General features: G+C 34.2%; 1 protein-coding gene across 1 annotated transcript; it reads left to right on the top strand.

Moving 5' to 3' along the window:
* Nucleotides 1-3,370: 3,370 nt before the first annotated feature.
* On the top strand, nucleotides 3,371-5,257 carry LOC140864090 (aspartic proteinase PCS1-like). The gene has a single exon (XM_073268008.1). It carries the CDS (start codon nucleotides 3,597-3,599, stop codon nucleotides 4,896-4,898), a length of 1,302 nt encoding a protein of 433 aa, XP_073124109.1. The 5' UTR covers nucleotides 3,371-3,596; the 3' UTR covers nucleotides 4,899-5,257.
* Nucleotides 5,258-13,499: the final 8,242 nt, after the last annotated feature.

Here is a 13,499-nt window from a genome sequence, read left to right as displayed (position 1 = left end):
AAAATGTAATATATTTTTTCATTGGTCGATTTTAGGACGAAAATTCGTCTCACAAAATTAACATTTAATAAATTAAATACAGGACGAAGCAGAGGATTTTATTACTTGAATTCTCCATTAATCACATGCTTGATTATTTAATTATCCCTTCAAAAAACAATGGTACAAATTCACAAGTTTTAAGTAAAAATTATTTATTCTTGAAATATTTTATATTGATTTAATGATCATATCAATATTTTTATATTTTCCAAACTATATCTTCATTTATTTTCTTTGAATATTAATAATTTTCAGGTACCTATCAAAGTTGTTGCTCATCGTAATCTAATCATAATAATTAGGACAATGATTTGGTTAACTCTAACTCATTACTTTTGTATATATTATTTATTACAATATTATAAGAAAAAAGTATTTAGTAGCAATCAATTATATATTAATACATATCAACTTCAGTGGATGTGTAGTTTAAATCAGTAGAACTAGGTAAGTTCTCTTCATATTTCTAATTAATTCAGAGAACTCAAAAAAAATTTAAATAAAAAAAAAATCAAAGTTTTTATCAAATATGGATGGGCACAAAAAACTAAAGTACGCGATATTTTTTTTTAAAAATGCGTGAAGTATGATGAAACATTATGTTCGGATTTCAAATTTAATAAATTTAAACTAGTTTAGAAAAAAAAAATTAAACGAGAAAAACGTTTATCTTAAAACTCAAAAAATAAAAAGTTAACTTAAATTATATATAAAATATTCGTGGTTTTTAAGTTTTTTCATGTTAAATGTCATGTTCGAGATGGATGCGTCACTAGTCTATCATGCTAAAGACGGCGGTTGCTGATATTACGGAGTTTGGAGGCATTATTAATCAGTGTAAAGCTATTTTATCTCTCCAGGAGGGTTATTCGAAAAAGTAAATAAGGTTGTCTACGTGTTAGCTAGACAATCCCGTTTTTATATATGCTAGTCATTTTGTTTGGTTGGAGACACCATATATCGTTTATTGGTGATCTCATGAACTTGTTCACAACTTCCTTCCTTTAATATTGAATGAATGAATGATTTTAATCATTAAAAAAAAAACATAAGGTCAACCACTTTAGTTTACCCTTTAGGCGTAATCCAAACTCTTACTAACACCCTCACCAAAAAAGGGGTTAGTCTATGTTATATTAGGAGTGTTTCTCCCCTTATTTTAATATCATTAGATCACGTGGGACCCATATATTTTTATGAAAATTGACATATATCTTGATGATCCAATGATTGATATTTGACCACATCATGGGGGGAGAAGTACTCTAGGTGTAGCATGAAATAATCCCCAAAAAAGCAAGCAAAATAAATAAAAAATAAAAAAAATAAAAAATAAAAACTACATATTTTATTTTTTAAAAAGCATATATTCTTTTTCAATGAATAAAAAAAATATTAACGTTCTATTTGAACTACACTTTAAAATATTTTTAGTATTTTATAAATGAAAAAACTTAAAGTATATGTTTGAACGAGATTTTTGTAAAATGTTTTGGAAAAATATTTTTTAAAAAATATCCTTCAAGCATAGTTTTTAAGGAACAATTGAGATATTTTTTAGATGTTTTTAGAATGGAAGACAATGATAGAACTCAAAACTCATTACTTCTGAAATGTTAACATTTTTATAGAATAGTTGTTCAACCACATATTTATTTTTCAAACAGCTTTTAAAATATTTTATAATTAAAAAAACTTTTTATAAAAATATTTTATAAGCATTTGTCCAGAAAAAAGCCTAAAATATTGCTAACCTTTTAAATTATGGGTGTCAATTCGGGTGCGTCGGGTTGACAAAAATATTATTTAAAAATTTTTCAACCCGAATCCGAATCAACCCGAAAATGATGAACCAGAAACCAGCTAACCCGACCAACTCTATTGTATTTTTTATTTTTTAAAAAAATAATTAAATAAAAATTCAAAACACGCATTAATAATAGTAATATTTAATTTAAACACAAAATAGCAAAATCTAATAGTATATATAATTTAAATTTGAAAGTTTAGTTGTAGAAAATCTAACGTATATTTATTACAAAAAAATAAAATAATTTAAAAAAAATTAAACAAAATAAAAATTAAATGGTGAAATCTATTAAATCAATATACAATAAGTTTTTTAAAACATACAACATATAAAAATGTAGCAAATATTTTCTAATTTTATATATAATAAAATTTTCGGTTCATCTCGAGTCAACCCGGAGTTCAAAGAAATAGACATCGAACCCTCTAGAGGTTTCGGACCATCCGAAGATGGGATCAGAAGCCCTGAACTGGTCGAATGGTAGATTGGGAGTTGGATGCACAGGGAGAGAACGGACAATCCGAAGGGTGTTGGGCTATATATAGTTTGAGGTGTCAAGACGATAATGACATGTAGCAGATCGAGCACTCCGAACTTATAAGGGATAGGACCTTCCAGACTTATGTGTCCACCGAGATGTCAAAATGCTGGTGACACGTCCGAACATGCAGAGTTTGGACTATCCGAATGCACGAGCGGACGTTCCAATCTTCGCCTATAAATATATAGGCCGCGAGTTTCTCACATTTCAGTGTGTGATTTGGGTGTGAATTGTGTGTTAGCATATATTGAATGTTTCTATCCTGATTCTCGAGGGTGGAGTCCCGTTCAGGTAATAAAAAAAATATAGATTTTTAAATACACTTGCTTGTAAATGAAACTATATATGAAAATCATCATGTAAATAAGTCTATTAATCATCATGTAAATAAGTCTATTTTGACTACTCCATGAATTCTCAAAGTTTAACGGCACTCATAACATTGTGTTTTCTCCACTATTAGTATTTTTTCATTGTTCGACATCAGCAATGTTATCGATACCTATATATCGTCATATCAATAATCTAGTGTAGTAAAAAAATCAAAAGATGTCATGGCCCCATGTCATATTCCCACAAAAGCAACTACACTATAGGTGTGTACGTATAATAATTATTTCGTATTTGTCACAACTTTACAATTGTCAAAAACTAATGACCTCAAGTTTCTATAGGAGTCGAATTTAGGCCTTTAAACTATTTTAAATATTTAGTTTTTCCTTTTTAAGTAGTCTCTGGGTATTTAATACGAAAGAAGGAAAAAAAAATAGTACAATTTGATAATTTCAGAATGTATATGTTATGCATATATATATTTCAACTTTTGAAGTGGACCAATATATATATATATATACCATGTATTCTATTCCTCATCCATATATATATCTTCTCACACGTGATCGTGATTCTATATTACACAGAAGAGTTTTACTGTCGATACCTGATGTAGAAAATAAAGAAATATTGATGAACCTCAAATGATTTATGATTTTTATTCAGATATTCGTACAAAGGCCAACATCATGTATGGAAAAAAAACATTGAAATAAAAGTCTCACGGTGTAGGAAGTGAAGTAATCACCCTAGGCTATAGCTATTCCCACTATTATTATTATTATAAAATAATATTAAAACCAGCGTTGCGGCCTTTAAAACCCAAACAAGTATTCCCTCCTCTCCTGTAAAAAATACACTGTAGTACCTATGGAGTTTCGCTGCTTTCTTTTCACTGAATTAATATTCCTCGCATTTTTCATGCACCCAACAACTTCTTCTTCTTCTTCGCTGATTCTTCCGCTCAAAGCACAGCAAATTTCGCCTCCTCAAATCATCCCAAAACCACCCAACAAGCTTTCCTTCCGCCACAACGTGTCTCTCACAGTTTCCCTCTCCGTCGGCTCGCCTCCCCAGCAAGTCACCATGGTACTCGACACCGGAAGCGAACTCTCATGGCTCCACTGCAACAAAACACCATCCAGCTCTTTCAGCCCCCAAATCTCCACTTCCTACCGCCCCATCCCCTGTTCCTCGCCCACCTGCACCGCCAAGACACGCGACTTCACCATCCCCGTCTCCTGCGACGCAAATAAGCTCTGTCACGTGATTCTCTCCTACGCAGACATGTCATCTGTCGAAGGTAATTTGGCCTCCGAAACTTTCAGGATCGACGGCTCCAACTCCAACAGTTTGCAGCAAAATATGGTTTTCGGGTGCATGGACTCCAGCTCCACCACCACCCCGGACGAAGACTCCAAAAACACCGGCTTGATCGGCTTGAACAGAGGCGCTTTATCCTTCGTTTCGCAGATGGGTTACCCTCAATTCTCGTATTGCATATCCGCCACTGGATCTTCAGGCGTTCTGCTCTTCGGGGCCGCCAATTTCCCCTGGCTTCGGCCGTTGAACTACACTCCCATGGTCCAAATGTCGATTCCTCTGCCTTATTTCGACAGAGTCGCCTACACCGTCCAGCTAGAAGGCATACGGGTTTCCAACACGATCCTTCCTTTACCCAAATCGGTGTACGAGCCCGATCACACCGGAGCCGGCCAGACCATGGTGGATTCCGGCACGCAGTTCACCTTCTTGCTCGGTTCGGCCTACACGGCGCTGAGGAGCGAGTTCCTGCGGCAGACAAGGGGGGTCCTGAGGCCGTACGAGGATCCCAACTTCGTTTTCCAAGGGGCCATGGATTTGTGCTACAGAGTGGAGCTGAACAGGGCCGGTTTGCCGCCGTTGCCGAGCGTGAATCTCATGTTCCGAGGCGTCGAGATGAGCGTTTCCGGCGAGAAATTGCTCTACCGAGTCCCCGGTATGAGCCGGGGGAGCGACGGAATCTTCTGCTTCACTTTCGGGAACTCGGACTTATTAGGAGTCGAGGCTTATGTGATCGGGCACCACCACCAGCAGGATATGTGGATGGAGTTCGATCTAGCCAATTCAAGGGTCGGATGGGCCGATTTTAGATGCGACTTAGCCAGCCAACGGCTAGGATTGCCGCAGTGATATCCACGGATAGTACGTGACCATATATATATATATATATGATCACTTCTTGTTTATCCTTCAATCAGCATCGACTAGTCCATGCACCAAGCCATGTGCATATCCCCTTAAATTTTGATAAAATTTGGTTAATTTTTTTTTTTTTTTTTATGATTTTTTTGTTGAAAAAAAGATAGAGCTAGAGTTAGTAATAATGGAGTAAAAGCCCTCTTGGTTCGGTGCCGCAATAGTAGATTAGTAGTTTTGGGAATTAAAAGGGTTTTTAATCCATTATTTAAATTCATCTCTACAGAGAGTATGTAATTAGAGTGTGATTAATTAATTAGTATGTAAATGGAATGGTTTGAAAGCTTGCCAACTGTATAATTAGTTTGATTAATGTCCAAACTACCTAATGCAACAATTAATTAATTAATTTAATGTGATACAAATATGCAACAATGTCAGGTAATACTAATTCAGACAATGATAGTTGTTCAGAGTTTATTTCAACCTATCTTTACAGACATTACTTTTATGATAGATCTAAGGTCCTTATTTATCAATACATGTGGAGTCTACTAAAAAATAATGGACCTCACATTATTGGTAAATGTCCACCGTTATATCTATGTCAAGACAATGCCTATATAGGTAAGATCTAACTTACCTTTAGATGTAAATTCTGAGTTAGCAAGTAGAAGGGTGATTGAGTCATAGTCATATGTTTGATTTTTCCTACCAACATCTTTTTGAATAAGTTTATCTAAGTTGTTCGGTATAGTTTATTTGACTAACATGGTTTACATGTTACTTCGTTGATTCAAAGGTTATTCGGTGCTCTACGAAAAGGTAAAGCCCGGTAGAGCCCACGAGGAATTCACTTGATGGGAAAAAACATTTAAAAATGCACAAAATCTCCTAAAAACGTACTCACGGGTAAATTTTGTGAAAAAAATATCTTAATTGGTTCGTTCATGATAAAATATTACTTTTGATGCTAAAAGTATTGATATTTATTATAAATATGAGCACGATTGATCCGTCTCACAGATAAAAATTCGTGAGACCCTCTCACAAAATACCTACTCAAATATCTAGGTTGCTCGTTGTGATTTATCTGACTAATATGATTTACATGTTATTGCGTTGGTTCAAAAGTTATTCACTGCGTACCAAAAGATAGAGCCCACAAGGAATTCACTTAGCTTGATTGGAAAAAAAACATTTAAAATTCACAAAATCTCCTAAGACGTACTCATGGATAAAGTTTGTGAGAACATTCTCTTAATTAGATCACTCATGATAAAATACTATTTTATGTTAAAAATATTACTATTTATTATAAATATGAGTATAGTTAACCCGTCTAAGAATAAAAATTTAAGAGACCCTATCTACTCAAATGTGAATAAACCAAAATCGTTGTGCCTAATTATTCTGTGTTTGTGCCAATTAATAGATTTGTTTGACCGGATAAATTTTTTAAAAAAACAAATTAAAGAAAAAATTAACCTTGGGAAATTAATTATGGAGGGTAATCAAAAGCGTGTTCCAGCTGTTACAATTTAATTAAATTCAAGTAAGAAAAGAAATAAGGAGAGGCTTGAGTTCACATAGAAGGCTCCTTCCTAGAAAGTCAAATATTGCTGTGGACAGACAGCGTTGGCACACTTAATTTTATTTTGGAACTCTCACTAGTAAGTACAAATTTCACATTACTCAAAGTATTATATTACTCAAAATTTAGACAGCATACATGAGCAATATTTCGGTATCGCTAGACTGAAAATCGACTTTCATAAGTTAGAGGATTAAAATAAAGAACACAAAATTTTTTTGTGAAATGATTTTACGAGTCAATTTTATAAAAAAGATTTTTTGTTTGGATCGATTATAAAAAAAATATTAATTTTTATGTCAAAAATATTTTTTTATTTTAAATATGTACAAAATTTATCGTTCTTACATATATATAGATATAACAATTTACATTATGAATTTGACAATTTTCCCGAAATAAATATAATGAAAGGGAAACTCAATTGCCATTGGTCAAGTTTTATAATTAATACCCTATGCAAAAGTGTAGATTTGCTTCCTAAAAAAATGTACATTTGACTTTATTGGTGCTGTTTGCGCATCAATCGTAATAGATTGTTCTTAATGTAATATGATTTTTATTTTTATTTTTATTTTTTGGACGGTGTGTTTGGATGTCTAAAAAATCGAATTTGAAATTGGAATTGGATTTGGAATTGGATTTGGATTTTAAAATCCATGGAATTGAAATTCCATTTTGTGTTTGGAAAAAAGTTAAAATATATTTTGGAATTTGATAGTATAAATTTTGGATAAATGATATTTTATAAAAAATTATAAAAAAACTTAAAATTTCTAAGTGAAGTATATGAATTTATTATTAAAAATAATTTTATTGCTTTATAAGCTCAAATCCCGTGAAATCCGACCAATTTTGTCAAGATTTCAATTAACTAATTGAAATACTATGAAATCCCACCAAATACCAATCCCATTTTGAAATCCCAAGTTGCCAAACACTAAAACGGTATTTTCAATTCCAAATCCCACCAAATCCCATCCAATTCTCGTGATCCAAACACAATGTATTTGAAGTCAAAAGTCTTGACTATTATTTAATCCTTGTAAAAAAGTATCTTTTTTTTCTATAATTTTAAATTTCAAAATATCTTTTTTAATGATTCGTATAGGGGACCATAAGAAGCGATGGTCCCTAAGCTGTTGTTAATATATAGATAGACCTACGCCTATAATTGGGTTTCAATTTAAACCAAATCCAAATATTGTCACAAAAATTGGGAACAAAACCGTAAAAATTATAATCGAGCTCGTAAATCATCTCAAATTTTTAGGACCCCGAAATGTGTGTGGCTATCTTTCTATAATTAAACAAGGATAGACTTTTTGTGAGATGTTCTCACAAATCTATTTTCCTTAAACGAATCAATACGATTCATATATATATAGAGTGAAAAATAATATTTTAGTCATAAAAATAATACTTTTTCATGAGTCGATCTTTATGATCATTGACCATAGAAATTAACTGACAGATTAATCTTTACCAACTTTATCTTGTTGCTCCTGGCAACAAACTTGGATGAACCAACTCACGAAGTATTTGTCCGGATAGTCCAAAGTCTCAATAGTTAGCTCTCGGTCTTCCAGTCGAAAATCAACTGCAATGAATGAGTGCCAAAATAAAAATAGCAATCGTCTTATATTTTGTAATAAACCAAGTAAATAGTAAAATTAAGAGTCATTGTTAGGTTATAAACCCATGAGGTGTCCATCCCAAAAGGTTTGCCTATTGGGTGGGATTACCTCAAAGGTTTATAACCAACTCTTCATTAGTTTAGTATTTTCATGTAGGACAATCGTAACAGTTAATTCTTACTACACAAAAAAAATCCAAACAAAAATTTCATTGTTCAAAATCTTATAAAAAATTCAATACAAAATTTAATGATATAATAACAAAATCTCAAGATATAATTAATATAAATATCATATACGATATATATATATATATATAGTACTGTAAAGGAATGGGGGTTGCACATAAACAGGTTGAGGTGTTGTCACAAGGTGTTGACAATACCTACAATAACACCTTGAGTAATTGCAGCGAAATATAATTAAAACGTGAATAAAATAAACAAGCAACCAAATAAATAGACTCAGATAAATAAGCAAGAGTATAAAATACTTTTGCAGCGCCTCAGGACAAAACTTTCACTAGAAACGAATCAAAGAGTTTACGAAACCCTAAAACTAGTGAATTATTGTCAAAATCAATTTTCTCCAAACATGTGAGAAAATAAACGAATAAAAGTTTCTCCTAAAAATTCTATGAAAGATAGAATAGTAAAACGAGATAAGGAAAAAAATCTTGAAGCCAAAACACTTGAGCAGCACACTTCTCCAATCAATGATCTTCGAGTGTTCTTCAATGCTTCAAGTAGTCACGACCGATACAAGCTTCAGAAGATCTTCGGTTCTTTCTCAACGTACGTATTATGAAGCTAGTAGAAAATCTCACGGTCTCTCTATCTCTTATTTGTGCACGTCTATCTCAATATATAATCAAGAATCCTTCTCTTCTTGGTTTCTTTGTATGCATAGGATTCTCTAGATTTGATCATATCAAATCTACACAAATAAAGAAAGATATACATTAGATATGATATGATAAATATTCAAATAAGCTCAAATCAACATATTCAAGGAAATAAATAACTTATATGTAAAAATTACTTCATGTCCAAGAAAGACAAAATATATCAAATAAAAAATTTTCAAAAACTTGAGAATTTTAAGGAATAAAATATTTCTTTCAATCTCCCCCTTTTTGCCTTTCTGGACAAAACACATTTAATCCAAAAATAAATCAACTTAACTCCCCCTTAATCAAAACTCCCCCTGAATACTAAAACAAATTCTTCCCCTAAGTGAAAGAAGAGGTGTTGTCATGAGATGTTGGCAACATCCAGCTACACACTTCAGAACAATAAGTACATGTAAAACGGAGAGACAAATAACATAAGAGACAAATAATTCAGAGCAAACACCAAAAAAATTTTGATTAGGAGCAGAGCAAAATAAAACAAAAAAAACTTAGCAAAAGAAAGAAATAAATAAAAAAACTAAAACAACTAAATCAAATCTAGAATTGATTACTCTCAGATGAGCCATATGCTTCAGCTTCTTCTCCAGCTTCACTTTCTTCTCCCCATTTTTGTTCAGAAGGGCCAGCTCCGCTTAGTAGTGTCTCGTAGTGAGCCTTCAACCCTTCATAATAGGCAAGACCAGCCTTAGCCTGTGCAATCTTCTGCTCAGCATGCAATAATTGAGCTTGAACAAATGTAGGATCATTGTTCTGAGCAGCAGAGGGGGTACAAAAATTTCAGTGGCAGAGGGGGTGTTGGCAACACCTTCTACAACACCTGCAGCAACATCTGATTCAGACAAAGGAAGGTCTATCTTCCTGTTTCCTCGCAGCAATGCAGGTGAAATCTTCAATACTTCTCCAGGCTCCGTGAGCATCTCATCATCATCCTTCTCAATTTCTTAAGATAGCAGCATCGAATAGATCAGAGAATGATATGGCAGCTTCAGAGTTGGTTGTGCACAGTCAGCAAAGGCCATGACTGTATCAAACACTAGTCGTCCATAATTGAAGTTTGCTCCTGTTCCATTAGCGTATAGGACTGGAGCCTGATGCTTGTTAACCACAGTAGAATTCCCGGAAGGAGTCCAGGTCTTCACAACCATTTTGTGTAGAACAGAATACAGAGAAGTGAGCTTGGCAGCCTGAAAATTCTTAGGGTATGAGGGATAAACAGTGACTTGACCACCTGTTATGACAGAGGTCATCTCATCCATAGAAGGCAGAGCCGCATCATCAACAGACAGTGTTTGAAGAAAGCCATTAATCACAGCAGGAGTGAAAGAGAAAATCTGTACTCACACATACACTTTACCATATTTGACATATCTGGGATCCTTCATGGCTTTAGTGAGGTTTCAGTAAAATTCACGAACAAGTGCCCTGCAGTACGGATTAGCAGTGGTAACAGTGGACAACATGTTCCTTACCTCAAACAACTTCACCATGTTCTGAGCTTGATAGCTTTCCACATCAATATTGTGTTCTTCAAAGTTCAAAGAACTCTTTATCAGCATACTTATCCCAGTAGTAAGCAATTTTCTTGGAATAAAAATTTGAGGAATAGAAAGAATTTACTCGGTAGTCTTCTCCTAAGGTGTTGTCCAGGGTGTGGGAAACACCTTCCTCAGCATCTTCTTCTTCTTCCTCAGAGTCATCAGAAACTGACTCTTCATCCAATTTTTCTCAGCATCTGAGTCTTCACTTGAGTCAGTGCTGGAACTATCAGAGGGATGTGGGCGGTTATCAGCATACTCTTGAAGCATCTCCTCATCTGGTTCATCATCGGAATTTTGAGGAGGAGCAGCAACTGTAGGCTTCTTGCTTTAGGACTTCTTCATATTAGCCATGAACTGGGCTATTGAAATTTCCTCATCATCAGAGAACACAGAAGGAGCAGTTGTGGAAGTTTCCTCAACAGCAACAGATGCAGATGCATCTTCCTTGACAGTAGGAACAGAAGTTTGAGTCTCTGAGGCAGAAGACTCATCATCAGTGTTGGACTCAGCCTCAGATGCTTCGACAGTATCAAATGGAACTGGGATGGTTGGAACTGTGGGTTTCATAGCACTAGCTTTTCCTCTTTTTCAATGTATTAGCTTGTAATCTTCATCATTACTGGCATCACACGAAGAATACTCAGAATCCATCATAGAGGGCCTTGATGGTTGACCTTTCCCACGGAATCTTTTCGAAGCGGTGTAATCTGGATTGTAACCTGCTTGTCTCTTGGATCTACGGGTCAAGGGTTTCGAAGGAAACACCTTGTTCAGCATGCTCATATCTGGCAAATTCTCCACATCGATCTCATTGCCTGGCTCTCCTGGAGCGATGGAGTCCAAGGGTACTGGTTCCTCAGATATTTGAATCAAAGCTTGCTCGGACAGAGGGTGTGGTGACAGAGGTGTTGTCACACCTTCAGTAGCATCTTCCATGTGGCCCATCTCAGATCGAATATCATGTGAGTCAAAACTTTTTCCTGCCATTTGAATTTTTCTGAGAGTGAACAATCGAAGAAAACTTTGGGGCAATTTGGAAATCAGGAAGTGATTAGAATAAAGAGGTGCGCGAAAGTTAAACACGGAAATAATGTATTTCCAAAACAGATAAAATCCCAAATATATTCTAAAACACTCAACCTTTCCTATTCTTACTCGAACAGCCCCTAACGGTCAAAAGATCTCCAACGGTAACAATCCTATTTAAATTTGGCAATAAATCTTTTCGATTTTCACCGATAATCTAGGCCCAAATATTTCACCAAAATATTTCCAAAATTAATTTCTCATCATAATATAACACCACTGAAACAAAATCTAATCCCATTCAAATTCAAAAATTCAGTGGATAGGGCAAAATTCAAAATTTTCGTTCGATCAGAATTTTAAACCTTTCGGCCAAAGATATTCACAAAAAAATATGCATGTCCTAATTATGTCTAAAACAAAGTGTGACATAAAAATAAAATGCGATCACATGTAAAATTATATGTTGACAAATGAGGTGTTTTCAACGATGTTGGCATCATCTTCCAGCAAAACTTCAGGATTCAAAAAAAGTTTTGGTAACCAATTCATTATTACAGAAGTGGTAGCCTGCACACTAAAGAAAACGATCTTCAATGGACCCCTTTAGGTAACTTTTTCCATTTGCTTATGATTTTCAATCAAATTTGATGATTGACTCAACTTAAGTTTAATCTTTTTGTTCAATTGAGATTCTGAAATTGTAAAGTCACTTTTCATTTGGGACAAAATCATGGAATACACGAACATCCCTCCACTACTTCGTGACTTAGACAGAACTCTTCTCCAATTAATCCATATTAAACTGTAAAACATTTTGCAAAGAATCCTGAGTGAAAAAATAGTAGATGGTTACAAAATATCTAACACATCACAAAACAGAATGAATGCATGAATGCAATATGCTTAAGATCCTAAAAATGAACATGCATGAAAAGGTGTTGTCACAGGGTGTTGGAAACACTCCTGACAACATCTAGGTTCTGTCTATAATGCACACATACTGAGAGACTTCCTTAGACTGGAGAATCTCTCGAAATCCAATGCTTTTGTGAATATATCAGCTAATTGGTTATTTGTTCCAACAAACTCAATTAAGATCATGCTTTCCTCGACCAAATCTCGAATGAAGTGATGTATAATGTCAATTTGTTTGGTTCGAGAGTGTTATACTGAATTTTTGGATATATCAATGACACTTGAATTATCATAGTACACAATGGGAGTACCACTCTTAACACCATAGTCATTTAGCATTTGATTCTTCTAAAGGAGTTGTGAGCAACAACTACCAACAACAACATACTCAGACTCGACAGTAGAAAGTGAGACACAATTTTGTTTCTTACTATACGAAGACAGTAAGTTATTCCCCAAGTAGAAACATCCTTCCGAAGTGCTCTTTCTCTCATCTAAATCCCCAGCCCAATCAACTTCACTAAACCCTACAAAATTTGAATTGGTTTCTTTAGTGTACCACAAACCCAAATTCAAAGTTCCTGCCACATATTTCAGTATACGTTTCACAACCTTTAAATGAGTAATTTTTGGGTTAGACTGGTATCTAGAACACAAACAAACACTATACATGATATCAGGTCTAGTAGCACTTAAATACAATAGACTACCAATTATGCTTCTGTAGAGGGTGTTGTCAACACCTTCGGCAACATCATCCCTAGACAGTTTTTCATTAGACCCCATAGGTGTGCGCATGTGTTTAGTGTTGTCATTCAGAAAATTCTTCACAAGATTTTTAGCATACTTGCTTTGACACAAAAATATATCATTATGCATTTGTTTCACTTGCAAACCCAAGAAATAAGTTAACTCACCAACCATGCTCATTTTAAATGTAGAAGACATGCACTTCACAAAATCATCAAC

The sequence above is a fragment of the Henckelia pumila genome, chromosome 4 (genome assembly GCF_033568475.1).
Source record: "Henckelia pumila isolate YLH828 chromosome 4, ASM3356847v2, whole genome shotgun sequence".
NCBI lineage: Eukaryota > Viridiplantae > Streptophyta > Magnoliopsida > Lamiales > Gesneriaceae > Henckelia > Henckelia pumila.
This window is presented reverse-complemented; position numbering and strand designations above follow the sequence as displayed.